At 39.3% G+C, this 17,378-nt stretch overlaps 3 protein-coding genes and 1 non-coding gene across 4 annotated transcripts; 3 read left to right on the top strand and 1 right to left on the bottom strand.

Annotated features, from left to right (window-relative positions):
* The first annotated feature begins 974 nt into the window (after positions 1–974).
* Positions 975–1,613, top strand: LOC133299745 (uncharacterized). The gene has a single exon (XM_061499230.1). It carries the CDS (start codon positions 975–977, stop codon positions 1,611–1,613), a length of 639 nt encoding a protein of 212 aa, XP_061355214.1.
* A 7,973-nt stretch (positions 1,614–9,586) lies between these two features.
* LOC133299746 (small nucleolar RNA R71) lies at positions 9,587–9,693 on the bottom strand. Its single transcript, XR_009749974.1, has one exon. It is a non-coding gene; the product is annotated as a small nucleolar RNA R71 (small nucleolar RNA).
* Positions 9,694–9,730: 37 nt separating this feature from the next.
* LOC133299744 (uncharacterized) lies at positions 9,731–11,488 on the top strand. The gene is made up of 3 exons (XM_061499228.1): positions 9,731–9,904; positions 10,043–10,477; positions 10,526–11,488. Exons 1-3 carry the CDS (start codon positions 9,731–9,733, stop codon positions 11,486–11,488), a joined length of 1,572 nt encoding a protein of 523 aa, XP_061355212.1.
* A 2,503-nt stretch (positions 11,489–13,991) lies between these two features.
* LOC133299743 (uncharacterized) lies at positions 13,992–14,462 on the top strand. The gene has a single exon (XM_061499227.1). The coding sequence runs from the start codon at positions 13,992–13,994 to the stop codon at positions 14,460–14,462; it is 471 nt and encodes a 156-aa protein (XP_061355211.1).
* The last annotated feature ends 2,916 nt before the right edge of the window (positions 14,463–17,378 follow it).

Here is a 17,378-nt window from a genome sequence, read left to right as displayed (position 1 = left end):
TTATATGTCACCTAATGCATTAGGGGGTATGAATAAGGCTAAGACTTCACCATGATACCTACGACTTATTAAGGAAACCAAGAAGGGATATTTAACTTGTAGGAATTTTTCATAAAGAACTCAAAGGTCATTACATGCGTGGCTGGAATTTTAAAATAATAGGAGGACCTAATAATAAAACTGTACATGGTGATTAAAGTAAGGATGGATAGGAGTAGATCACAAGATGAGTTAGAAATTCCTATGAATACGAATCATGACATAATGTACCCTAGGCTTTGGGGAAAGCCGTAGACGCTAAGAACTCATGACTAAATGGATAACTACAATTGTTAGCTTGGAGGGAAGAAGAACGAAAGTAATCCCTCTTATAATCCAAAGTAGACCACGCTTAGAATAAGTCTTCCGCGCTAAGTATGAAGTTAAACAATGTTAACACCTATGGATTGAGTATATAAAGAGGGTGTTACATTTAATGGTATCAGAGCATTTTCTGAGCTTTGGAAAAAGACTATTCTCTAACTCCCTTACCGAGGAACCATGCCCATGCCGTATTTTCTGACGGCAAAATTTCAAAGGGGTCTGTCCGCTAGGATTGCGGAATTGGTAGCTGGCAACGACACCTGTGTTCTAGCCACCTTAGTAAACCGATGTAGAAAGGTAGAGGCGGTCGGTTTGCAAACAAGGAAGCCCACGGAGACCAGCGGATTCGGACACAGAGCTCCAATGACTAGGAAAGGACCATGGAGAGGGAAGAGCGGAGGCAGACCATGGCAGCCCAAGCGTGGTGACCACAAGTTTAAGAGGCCCGAGAAAACAGCAGCAGGGCTCCCAATTGCCCCAAATGTAGGAAGGCACATTTCAGAAATTCTTTGAGCGGATCGACAAAATGCTTCAAGTGCGGCCAAGATGGATACTACATCAAAGATTGTCCACAATGGAGGGAGCAACAGACAGCAGCTGAGGCACCAAGAATGGGCAGAGTTGACACGCTGGACCAACATGTGGCGGACCAGGCAGCCGAACTAGTTAAAGGTACGATCAATATATGTGGTGAAGAACTATCTGTTTTATTTGACTCTGGTGCAACCGATTCCTTCATTGCCAACTATGTGGCAAATGCATTTAACTTAACTATGAGCCCAATGCAATCCCTAATGCAAGTCACCTCTGCGACGGGGGAAGTGACAGCGTCTCACTTCATATATAGAAATGTAGAATTCAGATACAAAGGAAAGAAGTACAACCAAAACTTCATAATCCTCCCCCTAGCCAAACTAAACCTAATATTGGGAATGGACTGGCTGGCCAAACAACACGTAGTAATTGATTGTAGCAGCCAAAGTCTAATAGTCGGCGAAGAAAGAATGGAGACCCCACTCCCCAGTACTTCACCGGTCGAATCAAGAGATTGTACTTCCATGCTAATAGCTGGCCTGGTAGGTGCAAGCGAGACGCCACTGATGAACATTCCCATGGTCAAAGAATTCAAGGATGTCTTTCATGACGACATTTCCACATTTCCTCGTGAAAGGGAAGTAGAGTTCTCTATTGAACTTATTCCTGGGACTGGGCCAATCTCAATTGCACCCTACCGCTTTGTCTCACCTTGAACTGGTAGAATTAAAGAAGCAGCTATAAGACTTGCTAGGGAAGAATTTCATCCGACCCAGTGTGTCCCCGTGGGGAGCACCAATTCTATTTGTAAAGAAGAAGGACGGGTCAATGAGACTTTGCACGGACTATCGGCAACTCAACAAAGTGACTGTCAAGAACAGGTACCCCTTGCCCCGTATCTGTCGTGTGAGTGGATAAGGATGACACTCTGTTTTGTTGTAATGCTGGCAGAGCATTCTTTCCTTATTGCTGCAGCGCTTGATTGAAGATTCTTTCCTTATTTGCTACAACGCTGATTGAAGATACAGCTGTGTTTTGCTACAGTGCTGATTGGAGATTCTTTCCTTATTTGTTGCAGCGCTGATTGAAGATACAGTTGTGTTTTGCTATAGCGCTGATTGGAGATTCTTTCCTTATTTGCTGCAGCGCTGATCAGGGACAGCGCATAATGCTAGTGCATATCTCATCAGATTCTTTCCATTTCGTGTTTCAGGTCTGAATTTGGAAATGTCATCGCTGATTTAATGAAGCTTTAATGGTGATCCTTTGAATGTTTTAAAGCGCGTAGCTAGCTCAGGACTCTAATTATACGTTCAGAAACTTCTTCTAGCTAATTGGGCTTGGATCCATAGCTTGCTGGTGATGATGCATTGCTGACCTCATCTGCACTGCTACAACACTGCTTTCCATTGCTACAGCATTGACCTGCAGTAAAATAAAAAATGCATTTAAATGTTTCCAATACCTCAATTTATTTCCAAATACACATAATTAACATAATTCTCAATTAAATCATGAAATCATAGAATTCATGCATTAATCATATAAAATCAAGAGAATTATATGTAATCATAGCACCAAAACATCACAATTAAGCCCAAAAATAACTCTCTTTTGGAGAGTTATCACACTCCAAACTCAAAACGTTGCTCGTCCTCGAGCAACAAAACACTCCTCAGGCTTAACATTCATTAACTCAGTAACTCCTGTATCAAAGACTTTTGTTGAGATTTTCCATATTACAGCAGCATTGTGCAGTTGATTGTTGATCTTCAGCCATCATCCTTACTTCAACTTCAGTATTCGTTGTTGGCTTCATCTTCCTAGGGATTCATAGCTTTTGGATGATTCAGTGTGTGTGTGTTAGGAGCTTGCTTCTCAGGTTGATCCATCTTGGAACTTCAAACTAAAGATCATCAGGTCTAGTTGCTTGATTCATGCTCTGTCAGGATTGAATCCACATCCGTGTGCACAAGATTTGAAGGAACGAGTGTCCACCTTGCTTTTTTAGCTTTGCCTTCCTCTCTTTTTTCTAGTGCTTTTGCACTTAGTCTATTTTTGGGGTTTTCCCCTCTTTTCTTTTTCGTTTGACTCAATTTTCTTGAGGAAGAATTCTTTGTGCATTGACACTTTGTAACTTGGCTTCTTTCAGCCTTATAGCCATCAAATCTGTTTCATGAGATGGGATTCAAACTTAACAAATTGTTGAACCCTAAACCCTCTTCCGCTATTCATTCCTTAATTTCTCTTCCCTTGAATTGACCCTTGTGCTTGAATGGTTCATCCATTGGCCTTTCACCCTGAGTTGGTTCTGCTTTTCAAGTCTGACTTGGGTTTCCATTTAGACTTTGGCTTTAAACCACTGACTTTCATGCTTACCCAGTGCTGTAGCAATCCTGTAACAATACAGATCATAACATAATAGACAGTGATACAACAATACTTCATCAATGCTATGCTAAGTCCTTTAGCATTCTTAACTCAGCATCAGTACTGAGTTTGCTTCTTAAGTCCCTTATTTTCCTTTTATGTTTTGCCTAACTTCTTTTATTTGAAATAGAAACAAACTAAAATAAAACAAAAATTTAAACCTACGTAGCATACAGATTCCTTACTAACATTCTCCAGTAGGTACAAAAAGATATAGACAAGAAAGGAACAAGACAGCTTGGTTTGCTCATTTATCCTAATCTAAAAATTGAAATTCAGAAATTTAAATGCAATAAAACTAAAGAAAAGTATAGAAACTTCCTAATTGATTTGAGCTGCCTCCCAAAAGCGCTTGTTTTATAGTCTTCAGCCTGACTTTGATTGATAATCAAGGTGGCTTGAAACAAAGGAAGAAGAACAACGTTGAATCCTTGGTCAAAATTTTCTTGCATGTAGCCTCCTCCTTCATCTTGACCTTGGGATTGTCCTTATCTTGGTCTCCATCTATTTCAAGAATCATCTCATTCTTCCACATATCTTCCACAACCTTTGGGGTATCAAGGCATGACTCTTCAAGATATTGAGAAATAATTATGTCCTTCTTCATGTCAAGGATCGCAAAATCTATTGGGTGTGCAGAGTTGCCTATCATCACATTTTCAACAACATCAACTGATATTTTCATGACTTGACTAGGCACTTGCAAAGTCATTTTTGTAGACCTTATGCTATTTATTCCCATCTTTTATAGTAGATTCATGGGCATCAAATTCGCATTAGCCTCAATATCACATAAAGTACTATTCTCTGGCACATCATCTTGTTGCTTCTGAAGTCTTTGAGGGAAAGGAGGTGGTGGTCTAATTGTCCTGTTGACTTGCTGACAGTGCTGTTGCTTTGCTGTAGCATTCTGTTCTGTGATAGCAACTTCAGGTGCAACATGTTGTTCTTTTAATTCATCTTCCACAACAACCTTGCCTCCTTCCTTTTGAATTTCAACTTCCTCCTTTAGATTGTGGTAGTTCTCTATGGCCTCTGGTCTATCTACTGCCTTCTCATTCTTTAATGCTACAGCTTTGATTTGCTCATATCCAATGCTTCTTGGATCTTCAATGTTGTTGGGAAGTGATTCATAAGATATATCTCTCACAGCTTCCACCAACTAACCCATTTGAGTCTCCAAGTTCTTGATTGATGCAGTTTGATCTTGGATAAGAGCATCACTTCTTGCCATAAAGTCCTTCAGCATACTCTCCAGCGCATCAGAGTTGTCAGCTTGCTGTCCAGGCTGCTGGTAATGCTGTTGCTGTTGCTGCTGCTGGAATGGTGGTCTGTGATATTGCAGTGCTGTAGCATACACTGACCCTTGTTGTTGCCCTTCAAAATAAGAGAAATTTGGATGATTCCACCAATCTGGGTTGTAGGTGTTTGAATATGGATCATTCATGTTATAATTTCCTACAAAACAGAGAGATTGAGGATTTTGGGGACATTCATCATAAATATGTGCGCCATTACATAAAACACATGTTACAGCATTATAAATTGAATGTTCTTGTTGTGCTCTAGCATCAACAGTAAGATTGAGAGTCTCTATTGACTTATTCAGAGATATGTGCTGCTAATGAAGATATAACATCGAGCTCCAGCAATCCTGCAGCTTCATTCTGTGCAATTGACCTCTCTGTTGGCCATTGGTAATTGTTGTATGCCATCTTCTCTAGGATTTCATATGCTTCAGTGTAAGTCCAAGAGAGCTCCTCCAGATGCTGCATCTACTATATCTTTAGTTTTTCCATTCAACCCATAGTAGAAAGTTTCCATCTGGATCCATTCAGGTATGCCATGATTGGGGCATCTCCATAGCAATTCCTTGAATCTGTCCCAGCTTTCATATAGTGATTCTCCATCAAATTGCTGGAACATTGCTATATCATTCCTCAATTGAGCTGCCTAAGGTCCTCCCATCTTCTGATTGAATTAGGTGGTAGAGTGTTAAGCCATGCCTTAGCTCCATTGGAGAGAGAATAAAGAAACAACTTCAGTCTTAGTGCATCAGATGTAATTCCTTGCATCTTAAAGTTGTCTGCCACATCCATGAAGTTCTTCAAGTGTAGATGCAGGTCTTCACTTGACAACCCATTGAACTGGCCAATAGTTTGCAGCATGTCAAACATCACTGGTCTAAACTAAAAATTGTTTGCTGCAACATCAGGTTGCACAATGGCAGAATGAAGATTGTTAAGTGATAACATTCCATGTGCCCTGATTGAGATTTCGTCTTGGTTTAGACCTCGTCCATCAACACCAAATCCTGTTATTCTTTCTGACATGTCAGGTAATGCTGTAGCAACGCTCTGTCACTATTGCCTCTTCCTAACTTGAAGTGTTCCTTTAATTGTTGGATCAAAGTATACTTCTGTTTAGAGAGGGAGACTGTTCATGTACTACCTGCAAAACCTGAAAACAGAAAGAAAAAGGATCAAGTATCACTTCACAAAGAAACTAACTTTATAAGTTTTCCCCGGCAACGACGCCAAAAACTTGTTGTGCAATTGTGTACCCCTTTATCAATCACAGATTACGCAAGTGCACGTGTCAACAAGTAATAAAGTGGATGTGTGAGTCCAGATATCGTTCCCACGAAGAAAACTATAAAGTTGTGATCAATGTGAAGCAATCAAGGTAACAAAGATAATTTGGAAGAGGGTAATGACTAATTAAACAATAAAACTAATAATTAACTAAAAGGATGCAGTAATAAAATAGGTTTTCCAAGTATTAAAGATAGATTGTGATCAATTTCCCCATTATTGCAACTTCACCAGAATGCAGTAACCATGCTACAACAATTATCCATTATAGCAAAGTTTAGGTAAACTGATTACATCGCAATAAGGGTACTCTATCACCCAATCATAACAATTTAGCCCATACTTGGGTGGGAAGAAACAATAAAGAAAGAATAAGATTCCATTAAACTAAAGTAAAGGAAACAGGGATGTTGCTGTAGCACTTCTCCTGCAGCTACCGTAGGCTCCACCACCATCAAACTTGCTTCAGCCGCCGGAATAGTGCAGGGATCCACCAGATTTGATGATCTCTCTACCAAACCCTAGCCTCACCCTTTGATTCCTTGGATCTCTCTCTCAACGAAACCTCAAATTCTCTCTAAGTGTTTCCCCCACTTTCTCTCTCTAGGATCTGATTGAATGTCTAAAGCATGTGTAGCGTTCCTAGCCTCCTTTTCTGTGTGTAGGGTTCGTTCCTTTATATACTTGATATTCTGGGCCTCCAACAACTCTTCAGGTCCATGTAAATCTTCATTCAAATCTGTCGTGTGAGTGGATAAGGATGACACTCTGTTTTGCTGTAATGCTGACAGAGCATTCTTTCCTTATTGCTGCAGCGCTTGATTGAAGATTCTTTCCTTATTTGCTACAGCGCTAATTGAAGATACAACTGTGTTTTGCTACAACGCTGATTGGAGATTCTTTCCTTATTTGCTGCAGCAGCGCTGATTGAAGATACAGCTGTGTTTTTCTATAGCGCTGATTGGAGATTCTTTCCTTAGTTGCTGCAGCGCTGATCAGGGACAGCGTATAATGCTACTGCATATCTCATCAGATTCTTTCCATTTCGTGTTTCAGGTCTGAATTTGGAAATGTAATCGCTGATTTAATGAAGCTTTAATGGTGATCCTTTGAATGTTTTAAAGCGCGTAGCCAGCTCAGGACTCTGATTATATGTTCATAAACTTTTTCTAGCTAATTGGGCTTGGATCCATAGCTTGCTGGTGATGATGCATTGTTGACCTCATCTGCACTGTTACAACACTGCTTTCCGATGCTACAACATTGAACTGCAGTAAAATAACAAATGCATTTAAATGTTTCCAATACCTCAATTTATATCCAAATACACATAATTAACATAATTCTCAATTAAATCATGAAATCATAGAATTCATGCATTAATCATATAAAATTAAGAGAATTATATGTAATCATAGCACCAAAACATCCCAATTAAGCCAAAAAATAACTCTCTATTGGAGAGTTATCAACCAGCTGAAGGAGGACGTTTTGGCATCCATGAAGCATGTTTAAACGCACAAAAGGAAGAAAAACACCATTGCTCCCTGGAGGAGAACGTTTTGGCGCACAATAGCACGCCAAAACGTTCATGAAGTATCCAAAACTTTTCGAAGAGCACATTTTGGCGTGATACTGGACGCCAAAACGTGTGAAAGTAGACAGAACTAAACAAATTGACAGCAAGGATTCACTAAAGAATTGCGGAAGATTAAGGAAAGATTTGATCAAGATATGCAACAGATTCCATGAAGATATAAAGAGGAAACACATCAACCTTGATTTGGAAAAGATATAACTTCAATAAAGAAGATGTGATGAAGATACAACAAAGATTTGAAGCTCTAATTCAACAACCAAATCTCCAAGATATCAAATGCAAAAAGGAAACAAAGATGAAATCAACCACAAATCTGATATGGATTCATTGGAGATTTAATGAAGAATACAACCCCAAAAAGCTATAAATAAAGAGCTTGGGGTCAAGACCAATTCACCAATTCCCAATTCCAGAGCATTACACCAAGCTTGAAGGAGGAATCCTGTTGCGGAGCGCTGGAACACTGAGGAACCAAGTCAACATCACACCAATGGAGGCTTGGGGTTCTCTTTTCTTTATTATTGTTTTTCAATTCAGTATGCTAGAGTAGTCTTTTATGTAGTTAAGGGTAGATGGAACCCAATTGAATCTTTATGTTTATGAATTAAATTGTCTCTGAATCCTGTCCTTTTTATAATTGAATAAATTATCTATTTTTAATGCTTTCTATGAGTTTGTTCCTTATAGAATAATTTTGGGGAATTGTATGACAATAGGGATGTTGGTGCATGAACCTTTGACTTGACAATTTATCATAATCCTTGTGATCTAAGAATAGGAATAGGAATAGACATAGGATAATTATGCAATCTTGAAATTCTTGATCTTAATGCATGTTTTCTTGGAGAATAATCGGGGAACTAGAGTTCTTTCAAGATTACATAGATTTATGGTAACAAGGAATTGAGCCGTAATTAACTCAGATAGAATTGATTGGCAATATATTAAGAAACAGATTCTTGGTCATTTAATTCATAACAACATATTGAGGATATTGGGGGAAGTCAAAACCTTAACTACGCTTGTTTTAAATCTTAATCAAACATCATCTCATTCATTCTTTTAATTCTGAATTTTCATATTGCATGCCTTTACTTGTTTTTAATTTTAAATTCTTTGAACCACAACTCTTTTCATCTAAATTATCTCAACCCAAACCTTTGATTGTCCAACTAAAACGCAAATAGCGAACTAGTGCTTGAAATTCTGATCCTCGTGGGAATGATCTCGTACTCAGTACATTTTATTACTTTCATAATCGGTGCACTTGCCGTGTCGCTATCAAGTTTTTGGCACCGTTGCTGGGGATCGAATTCTTCAACATCAGAAGTAACTAATTAAATTTTAGATTGGACGTTTATTTTTTTCTGCACTTTAATCATACCATAAAAACATTTTCTGCATACAAAAATTTTGCATATTTAATTTTCTGAATTCTTTTCTTTTCTATTTTTTTTGTTTTGTGTTTCTTATTTTTCTACACATCTTTTCAACTCTTAGTTTATGCGAGGTACTTCTAACCCGTGACTCTTGCAGTTTGATCCTGAGATAGAAAAGACAGAGAGGAAACTTAGGAAAGACGCAAAAGCAAAGAAAGCGAAAGAAACAAAAACAGCATCAACTCCTACGGATACAAAGGAAAAACCAAAAGAGGAACCTAAGGAAGAACTAATGGCAGAAAACAACGATCAAATTGTTCGAAGGACGTTGGGGGATTTACATGACCCCAGCTCGAGCTCCACAGACAGCGAGCATTGTTAGACCCAACATAGAGGCTAACAACTTTGAACTGAAGCCGGCATTAGTGCAACTGATTCAAAAAGAACAGTTCGCTGGAGGAAGCACAGAGAACCCCTATTGTCATCTTGATGACTTTTTGCTTTACTGTGATACATTAAAAGTAAATGGAGTTTCTCGTGATGCTATATTGCTCAAGCTATTCCCATGCTCACTGAAAGATGAAGCAAGAGATTGGTTGCAGTCTCAACCTGAAGGAAGCATAACCAGTTAGGATGACTTAGCCGCGAAATTCTTGGCCAGATTTTTCTCAGCCTCAAAGATAGTAAGACTCAAGGCGGATATCACAGCTTTTGAACAAAAAGAAAGTGAATCTTTGTACGAGGCTTGGACACGATTCAAAGGATTACTCCGGAAGTGTCCTCAACACGGAATTGAAGCATGGGAGAAGGCAATAATCTTTTTCCAAGGGATGACAACCAACCCAAGAACATTGGTAAATGCCGCTTCAGGAGGCTCATTGAAAACAAAAACTCCTGAGGAAGCACTTGAATTGTTGGAATCACTAGCATCTCAAGAATTTGACAATGCTCCTGCTCCAGTTGCACCAAGAAGATCAGGGATCATGAAGCTTGAAGGCTATGATGCATTATTAGCCCAGAATGAACAAATGCTACAAATGCACAAGAAACAACAAGAACAATTAGATGCCCTTAATAAGAAATTTAATATTTCTCAAGTTTCTTCTGTTTCTAATGATAACATTAAATGTGATATTTGTCAGGAGGCTTATGCAACTGAGGATTGTGAATACATCAGAAACACAGAAAAGCAACCAGCGGAGGTCAATGCACTCTGGTATGATCAAAAGAACTCGAACAATCCAGGAAGGAATCAATATGGTAATCAAGGGTGGAAGAATAATAATCAACACCCTGGGTTGAGTTACAAGTCAAACTACCAGCTGAATCCTCCTATGCCATTGCAACAACAACCTCAAGGCACTACATCAGAATGGGAGAAGGCTTTTGCACAGCTATCCAAAACAACATCCGACTACATTCAAAATGCAGATGCCTTCAGAGATGAAACAAGAGCTTGCTTCCGGAATCAAGAAGCTTCGACCCGGAACTTGGAGACTCAAATTGGTCAGCTGTCAAGGCAGTTCACTGAAAGAACTCAGGGCACCTTTCCAAGTAACATCGACACGAACCCAAAGGCACAATGATGTAATGCAATTGTCACAAGAAGTGGGATCGTGATTCAGCCTGTGGAAAAACCACCAGTTGAAAAGAAGAAAGAAGCTGAACCTGAAGCTGAGAAAGAGAAAGAAGAAGATGCAATAGAAGCAGAGAAGAGCATTCCAGAGAGGAAGCTGTTCAAATGGGAGAAAAAGAAAGCTTTGGACAGACAACCAAAAGCAGTAGATCCGTCTCCTTATGCAAAAGTTCCATACCCTCAGCGGTTGAAACAAGAAGTCCAGAAACAACAATACACCAAATTTCTGGACATCTTCAAGAAGCTGCAAGTCAACATACCTTTCGCAGAAGCCCTGGAAAGCATGTCGAACTATGCGAAGTTCATGAAAGACCTTCTATCAAAGAAACGCAAGTTGAAGGAATGCGAAACAGTGGCCTTGACAGAGGAGTGTAGTGCAATCATCCAGAAGAAACTTTCTCCCAAGCTGAAGGATCCGGGCAGCTTCAGTATTCCTATTGAAATAGGAAACATTGAAGTTGGAAAAGCATTATGTGATCTAGGAGCAAGTATCAACCTGATGCCACTGTCCATGTGCAGAGCTCTTGGAATCAAAGAGCTCAAGCCGACTACAGTTTCTCTCCAGTTAGCTGACAGATCGATCAGACGACCAGATGGGGTAATTGAAGATGTTTTAGTTAAAATTGACAAATTTATCTTCCCTGCAGATTTTTTAGTTCTGAATATGGAAGAAGACACCGAAATTCCCCTATTACTTGGAAGGCCATTCTTAGCCACAAGGGCAATGATTGATGTGGAGCAAGGAAAACTGATGCTGAGGGTGAACGAAGAAACAGTCACCATTGACATCTTCGAGTCAATGAAACATCCGACAGACGGAGAAGACTGTTTTATGATAGACATAATACAAGAAGCAATTGATGATGCTATGAAAGAGGAGAATTCCCCGCTTGAGTTAGAACAAATCAACGAAGAAGTTGAAATAACTGATAAAGAACTAGTGGTGGAATAACTTGAAAGAAAGAAAGATGACATCCCTCTAGGAGCACCAAAGGTTGAGCTTAAGGAGTTACCTCCAAATTTAAAATATTCCTTCCTGGGTAACAACAACACATATCCAGTCATCATCAATGTTGAGATAACAACCGCTGAAGAAGAGAAGCTTCTCAAAGTGCTGAAGAAACACAAAGCTGCCATAGGATGGTCCTTCTCCGACCTAAAAGGTATAAATCCTTCCTTTTGTACTCATAAAATTCTAATGGAAGATGATATTAAACCTGTGAGGAAGCCACAAAGGAGACTTAATCCAACCATGAAAGAAGTGGTTAGGAAGGAAGTAGTAAAACTATTGGATGCAGGTATGATCTACCCTATATCTGATAGTGCATGGGTAAGTCCTGTACAAACAGTACCCAAGAAAGGTGGAGTCACCGTGGTGAGAAATGAGAACAACGAGTTGATTCCAACAAGGACAGTCACCAGGTGGAGGATGTGCATTGACTATAGAAGACTTAATGCAGCCACTCGGAAGGACCACTTCCCACTTCCTTTCTTGGACCAGATGTTGGAGAGACTAGCTGGCCATGCCTTCTACTGCTTCCTGGATGGGTACTCAGGCTACAACCAAATAGCAGTAACTCTAGAAGATCAAGAAAAGACAGCATTCACATGCCCTTACGGAGTCTTCGCTTGCCGGAGGATGCCCTTCGGCTTGTGCAACGCTCCTGCAACTTTCCAAAGGTGTATGCTTCCTATATTTTCTGATATGATTGAGAAATCTATTGAGATCTTCATGGATGACTTTTCTGTTTTCGCTCCCTCTTTTGACATCTGTTTAGAAAATTTATCTTGTGTTTTACAAAGATGTCAAGAGAGCAATCTTGTTTTAAATTGGGAAAAATGCCACTTCATGGTGAAAGATGGTATAGTTTTAGGACATAAAGTGTCCAGAGATGGTATAGAAGTAGATAGAGCTAAGATATCTGTTATTGAGAAACTTCCCCCTCCCTCTAACGTTAAAGGTATTCGAAGTTTTCTTGGACATACAGGTTTCTACAGACGCTTTATCAAAGACTTTTCCTAGATAGCAAAACCACTATGCAAGCTGTTGGTCAAAGATGAGGAATTCAACTTCACAGACGAATGTTTGGTAGCATTTAATATTTTAAAAGATCAATTGACCACTGCACCTATTATCACTGCACCCGATTTCACACTTCCTTTTGAATTAAGTGTGATGCTAGTGATTATACTATAGGAGCTGTTTTAGGACAAAGAAAGAATAAATTGTTGCATGTGATTTATTATGCTAGTGAAATTCTGAATGATGCACAAAAGAATTATGCAACCACTGAAAAAGAGTTACTAGCAGTTGTCTATGCCTTTGATAAATTTAGACCGTATTTGCTGGAGTCTAAAGTAATTGTATACACTGATCATGCTGCTTGAAAGTATTTGTTGAATAAGCAGGATGCAAAACCAAGACTACTGAGGTGGATGCTGCTCCTTCAAGAATTTGAAGTGGAGATCAGAGACAAGAAAGGTGTGGAAAACTTGGTAGCTGATCACCTCTCCAGAATTCAAGAAAAAGATCTTCAAGACGGACCTGAGCTGAAGATCAAAGAGGAGTTTCCGGATGAGCAAATCATGGTTATCAATGTCATCTCGGATCCACAACCGAAGGAAGTAAAGACCACAAGTACACCTCCTTGGTTCGCAGACTTTGCAAACTTCAAAGCAGCAGGAGAAATTCTAGTAGACTTCACATGGAAACAAAGAAAGAAGTTCTTACATGACGTCAATAAATACTTATGGGATGAACCCTTCCTTTTCTACAGATGTGCTGATGGCGTAATAAGGCGCTGTATTCCAGAAGAAGAGATGAAGGATGTCTTGTGGCACTGTCATGGTTCCAGCTACGGTGGACACTTCGCATGAGAAAGAATGGCTGCAAAGGTGCTGATGAGTGGTTTCTATTGGCCAACACTTTACAAAGATGCAAGGAAGTTTGTTGAATCTGTGATAGATATCAGCGAACAGGGAACATCTCCAGAAGACATGAAATGCCTCTCAACAACATATTGGAGGTTGAGATCTTCGATGTATGGGGAATAGACTTCATGGGACCCTTCCCTCCATCTTATGGCAACAAATACATCTTGGTTGCGGTTGATTACGTCTCCAAGTGGGTTGAGGTTGTTGCCCTTCCTACTGATGATGCTCGGGTGGTCATTGCATTCTTGAAAAGAAATATATTCGTTCGATATGGAGTACCACGAGCGATCATAAATGACGGAGGAACTCACTTTGACAACAGACAAGTGGAGTACGTACTGGCTAAATGCGGCGTGAAGCATAAGATTGCAACACCATACCATCCGCAAACAAGTGGCCAAGTGGAGATTTCCAACCGAGAGTTGAAACGTATCTTAGAGAAAATATTGGGAAGCTCCAGAAAAGATTAGTCCAAGAAGCTTGATGATGCACTTTGGGCAGCATTCAAAACACCAATAGGTATGTCCCCCTTCCAATTACTGTTCGGGAAAGCTTGTCACTTACCGGTAGAATTGGAGCACAAAGCACTATGGGCAATCAGGTACCTGAACTTCGACTCCAAGACAGCTGTGGAGAAAAGATTACTTCAACTGGACGAGCTCGACGAGTTCAGACTATCTGCGTACGAGAGTGCGAGTCTGTACAAAGAGAATACGAAGAAGTGGCATGACAAGAAGATCTTACCTCGAGACTTCAAGGTGGGAAATCAGGTATTACTTTTTAACTCTCGTCTTCGTCTCTTCCCTGGAAAACTTAAATCCCGATGGTCGGGGCCGTTCGTCGTAAGGAACATGAAATCATATGGAGCAGTGGAGATTAGTCCGCTGGACTCCGATAGAAGCTTCACGGTGAATGGCCAACGACTGAAACTATACATGGGAGGAGCATTTGACAGAGGAACAACCACTGTTGCCCTTGTCGAGGTAACTTGAACGAGGTACGTCAGGCTCGTGACGTTAAACAAGCGCTGACAGGTAGGCAAACCTGTAGTTTACTGCTTTATTTTAAATTTTAGTTTAGTTTCTTTTGATTTCAAGAAAAAGAAAAGCAAAAAAGAGACAGACAAGAGAGGCCAAGGTCATGACTGAGTTCAAGGGAAGCGGAAACGACGACTCAAGAGGCTAAGGTATGGAATTTAAAGCTTAAATATAAAAATAGCCCCTGCCTCTACACGTTTTGGTGCACATATGACCGCCAAAACGTGAAGGAAAAGTACAAATTGATGTGCCTCACCATTATATTGCTGGAACGCTGCTATATCATTCCTTAACTGAATTGCTTTCGTGGGAGGAAAGAATTTCATCAAGAACTTTTCAGCCATGTCCTCCCATCTACGGATGGAATTAGGTTGTAGTGTGTTCAGCCATGCCTTAGCCCCATTGGTGAGAGAGTAGGGAAATAGCTTCATCTTTAATGCATCTGATGTAACTCCTTGTATCTTGAAGCTATCTGCTACCTCCATGAAATTTTTGAGGTGGAGAAGTGGATCTTCACTAGGCATCCCATTGAATAGGCCAATTGTTTCCAGCATGTCAAACATGACCGATTTCAATTCAAAATTTTCTGCTGCAATTTTTGGTTGAATAATCGGAGAATGAAGGTTCTTGAGTGTTTGGATTCTTTGTGCGCTGATTGAGATCTCAGACTTAATTGGCTCTTCCTTGCTAGCTCTTGCTCCTGTTAATCTTGCTGCCATATTAGGTAATGTTGTAGCGTTGCTATGAGTTTGCTGTCTTATCCTAGCTTGAAACGTCCTCCTTTCAGTTTCAAGGTTAAAGTTCACTTCTTGCTTGGTTGGAGAATTGCTCAAACACTGCAATTAAAACTTGAAAACAGAAAAGAAGAAAGGTGAAAGAAAAGAAATAGAAAAGATAGAAAGAAAAGAGAATTTCTTCACTTAAATAAAAAGCTTTAAAGAAATCATCCCCGGCAACGGCGCCAAAAACTTGTTGTGCAATTTGCAATCAATTAAATCAATCACACAAATACGCAAGTGCCCGTGTCACAAGTAATAAAGGGATGTGTGAGTCCAAGTATCGATCCCACGGAGATGATTTATAAAGCAATGATTATTTAAGTAAGGAAACTAGAAAAGGATTAATTTTTATGATTGAGTTTGTAAATAAAAGATAATTAAACTAAGAAAACAGTAAACTAATCATATGGTATTAAAGTGATGGATGAGGTATAGGTCAGGTTCAATTTTCTTGATACAACAATACTGAAACGATGCTATAACGATGCTTAATTAATAACCGAACACTAAGGTATGCTGGGGCTTTTGGCCAACCTAACATATATACCCAATAACTAATTCCCACATCTCTATGGCCAAACTAATTACTGAATTGTTAAAGTTCAAGTCCAAAGGCTATGTGGTGTGAATGATCTCTTTATCCACAACTTAATCAAGTTAACCTTAACCTAATTAATCCAACATAATTCGACAAGGGTCTGGATTCGAAAACCTCTCGGCCTCAATCTCCTCAATATCATATATGTATCTCTCGACATGCACACATGAATAAGAATAAGCAAACTCATTGAAAAACTAATTAAACATTCATAAAAACAAAGTTAAGGCATCCATTACAGTGTTACAGCATAGGTACTCTATCACCTAACCTATAGACCAATTTAGTTCATAATGGAATTAAATAAAACAAAGAAGAAGAAGAAGAAAGAAATCATTAAATAATAGAAAAGAAGCTGAAAATGAAAGCTGTTGTAAAACTTTGTCACGGTCTTTCTCCAGCAATGCTCCAGCAGCTCTTCTTTCTCCAAGAATCTTACTTTCTCTTTCTAAAACGTGGTGTGGGGTACTACATTCTTCCCAGCCTTTTTTTTAACCTCTCTCTCCCCCGTTTGAATCCGTAGGGGACTCCTCTTTAAATAGGAAAGGTGGTTGGTTAATTAGGCTTTAGGGTTAGGAGTGAAAATCCATGAATTGTGTTGCTGCAGCCTTATCTTATCCCTATTTTCTTGGGTTGTTGGCACTTGATTGGATAAGATCTTGATCTTCTTTATTTTATTCTGCCAATATTGTTGTTGATTTGATAAGAGTTTGTTATCCTTGATTCTTGGGATTTTGAGATAAGAATAAATCTTCAAAAACGTCCCTTGTATTTGCTTGCTGGTGTTTTATCCATTTGTTGGGGAATAACTAACTTTTGAATTTTGAAAATTCAGTTGCTCCCTTGTCCACGCTTTCATGCTGTACCGATTACTATATCATTACTTCGTCAGCTTCTCTGCGACAACATCCTAGCGTCAACTTTTCCTGCAAAGACAAACACTCAACAAATCATATATTCTTGTACAAAATCAAGGAATATTGTCTCATTTTCCATACTTAGTCATCTCAAAGCACTTAATCATGAATATGCAACATTTAGCTCAATTATCATGCAAACAAGACAACTTATATGGAATTTATGCAGCAAATTCATCATAAAAATACCATATTCACTCTCATTTGGGAGAGTTAACAGTGGGCACGCTTTCCCAAACACTCTAATTTCCATGAATTTTCACCAGAAATCATATATTTCTTGTGCTATGTACCATTTATAACTTATATCCAAACTTAGAGCTCAAAATTCATTCAGCACGCTTTACGATACAACTGTACTGCAATATTTTTACCCGATAAAAACACTATTCACCAAATTTTCAGAAACTTGTCTAACCACTCAATTTTTCGTTCTGAATCCATTTATAGGGTTAGTTTTCTCTTTCGAGACCCCCTACTCAATTTTACCTTCCTAGGGTTATGTAACACCCCGTGTATTCCCGAAATATTAACATTACATCGTATTAAGCGGTTCTTAATTAAAAATTGCGAAATA

The sequence above is a fragment of the Gastrolobium bilobum genome, unplaced genomic scaffold (assembly GCF_033153095.1).
Source record: "Gastrolobium bilobum isolate Gb01-03AN ecotype WA unplaced genomic scaffold, APGP_CSIRO_Gbil_v1 utg649620, whole genome shotgun sequence".
In the NCBI taxonomy this organism is placed as follows: domain Eukaryota; kingdom Viridiplantae; phylum Streptophyta; class Magnoliopsida; order Fabales; family Fabaceae; genus Gastrolobium; species Gastrolobium bilobum.
The sequence above is the reverse complement of the archived record's forward strand: the minus strand, read 5'-3'. Positions and strand labels throughout refer to the sequence as shown.

Excerpts from the sequence above, each read along its gene's own strand:
- LOC133299743 (XM_061499227.1), top strand. The coding sequence starts at position 13,992 with ATGTCCCCCTTCCAATTACTGTTCGGGAAAGCTTGTCACTTACCGGTA.
- LOC133299745 (XM_061499230.1), top strand. The coding sequence starts at position 975 with ATGGGCAGAGTTGACACGCTGGACCAACATGTGGCGGACCAGGCAGCC.
- LOC133299744 (XM_061499228.1), top strand. The coding sequence starts at position 9,731 with ATGACAACCAACCCAAGAACATTGGTAAATGCCGCTTCAGGAGGCTCA. Across the intron at positions 9,905-10,042 it reads TGAAGCTTGAAGGCTATGAT|GAGGCTTATGCAACTGAGGA; the intron begins GCATTATTAGCC and ends GATATTTGTCAG. Across the intron at positions 10,478-10,525 it reads ACATCGACACGAACCCAAAG|CCTGTGGAAAAACCACCAGT; the intron begins GCACAATGATGT and ends ATCGTGATTCAG.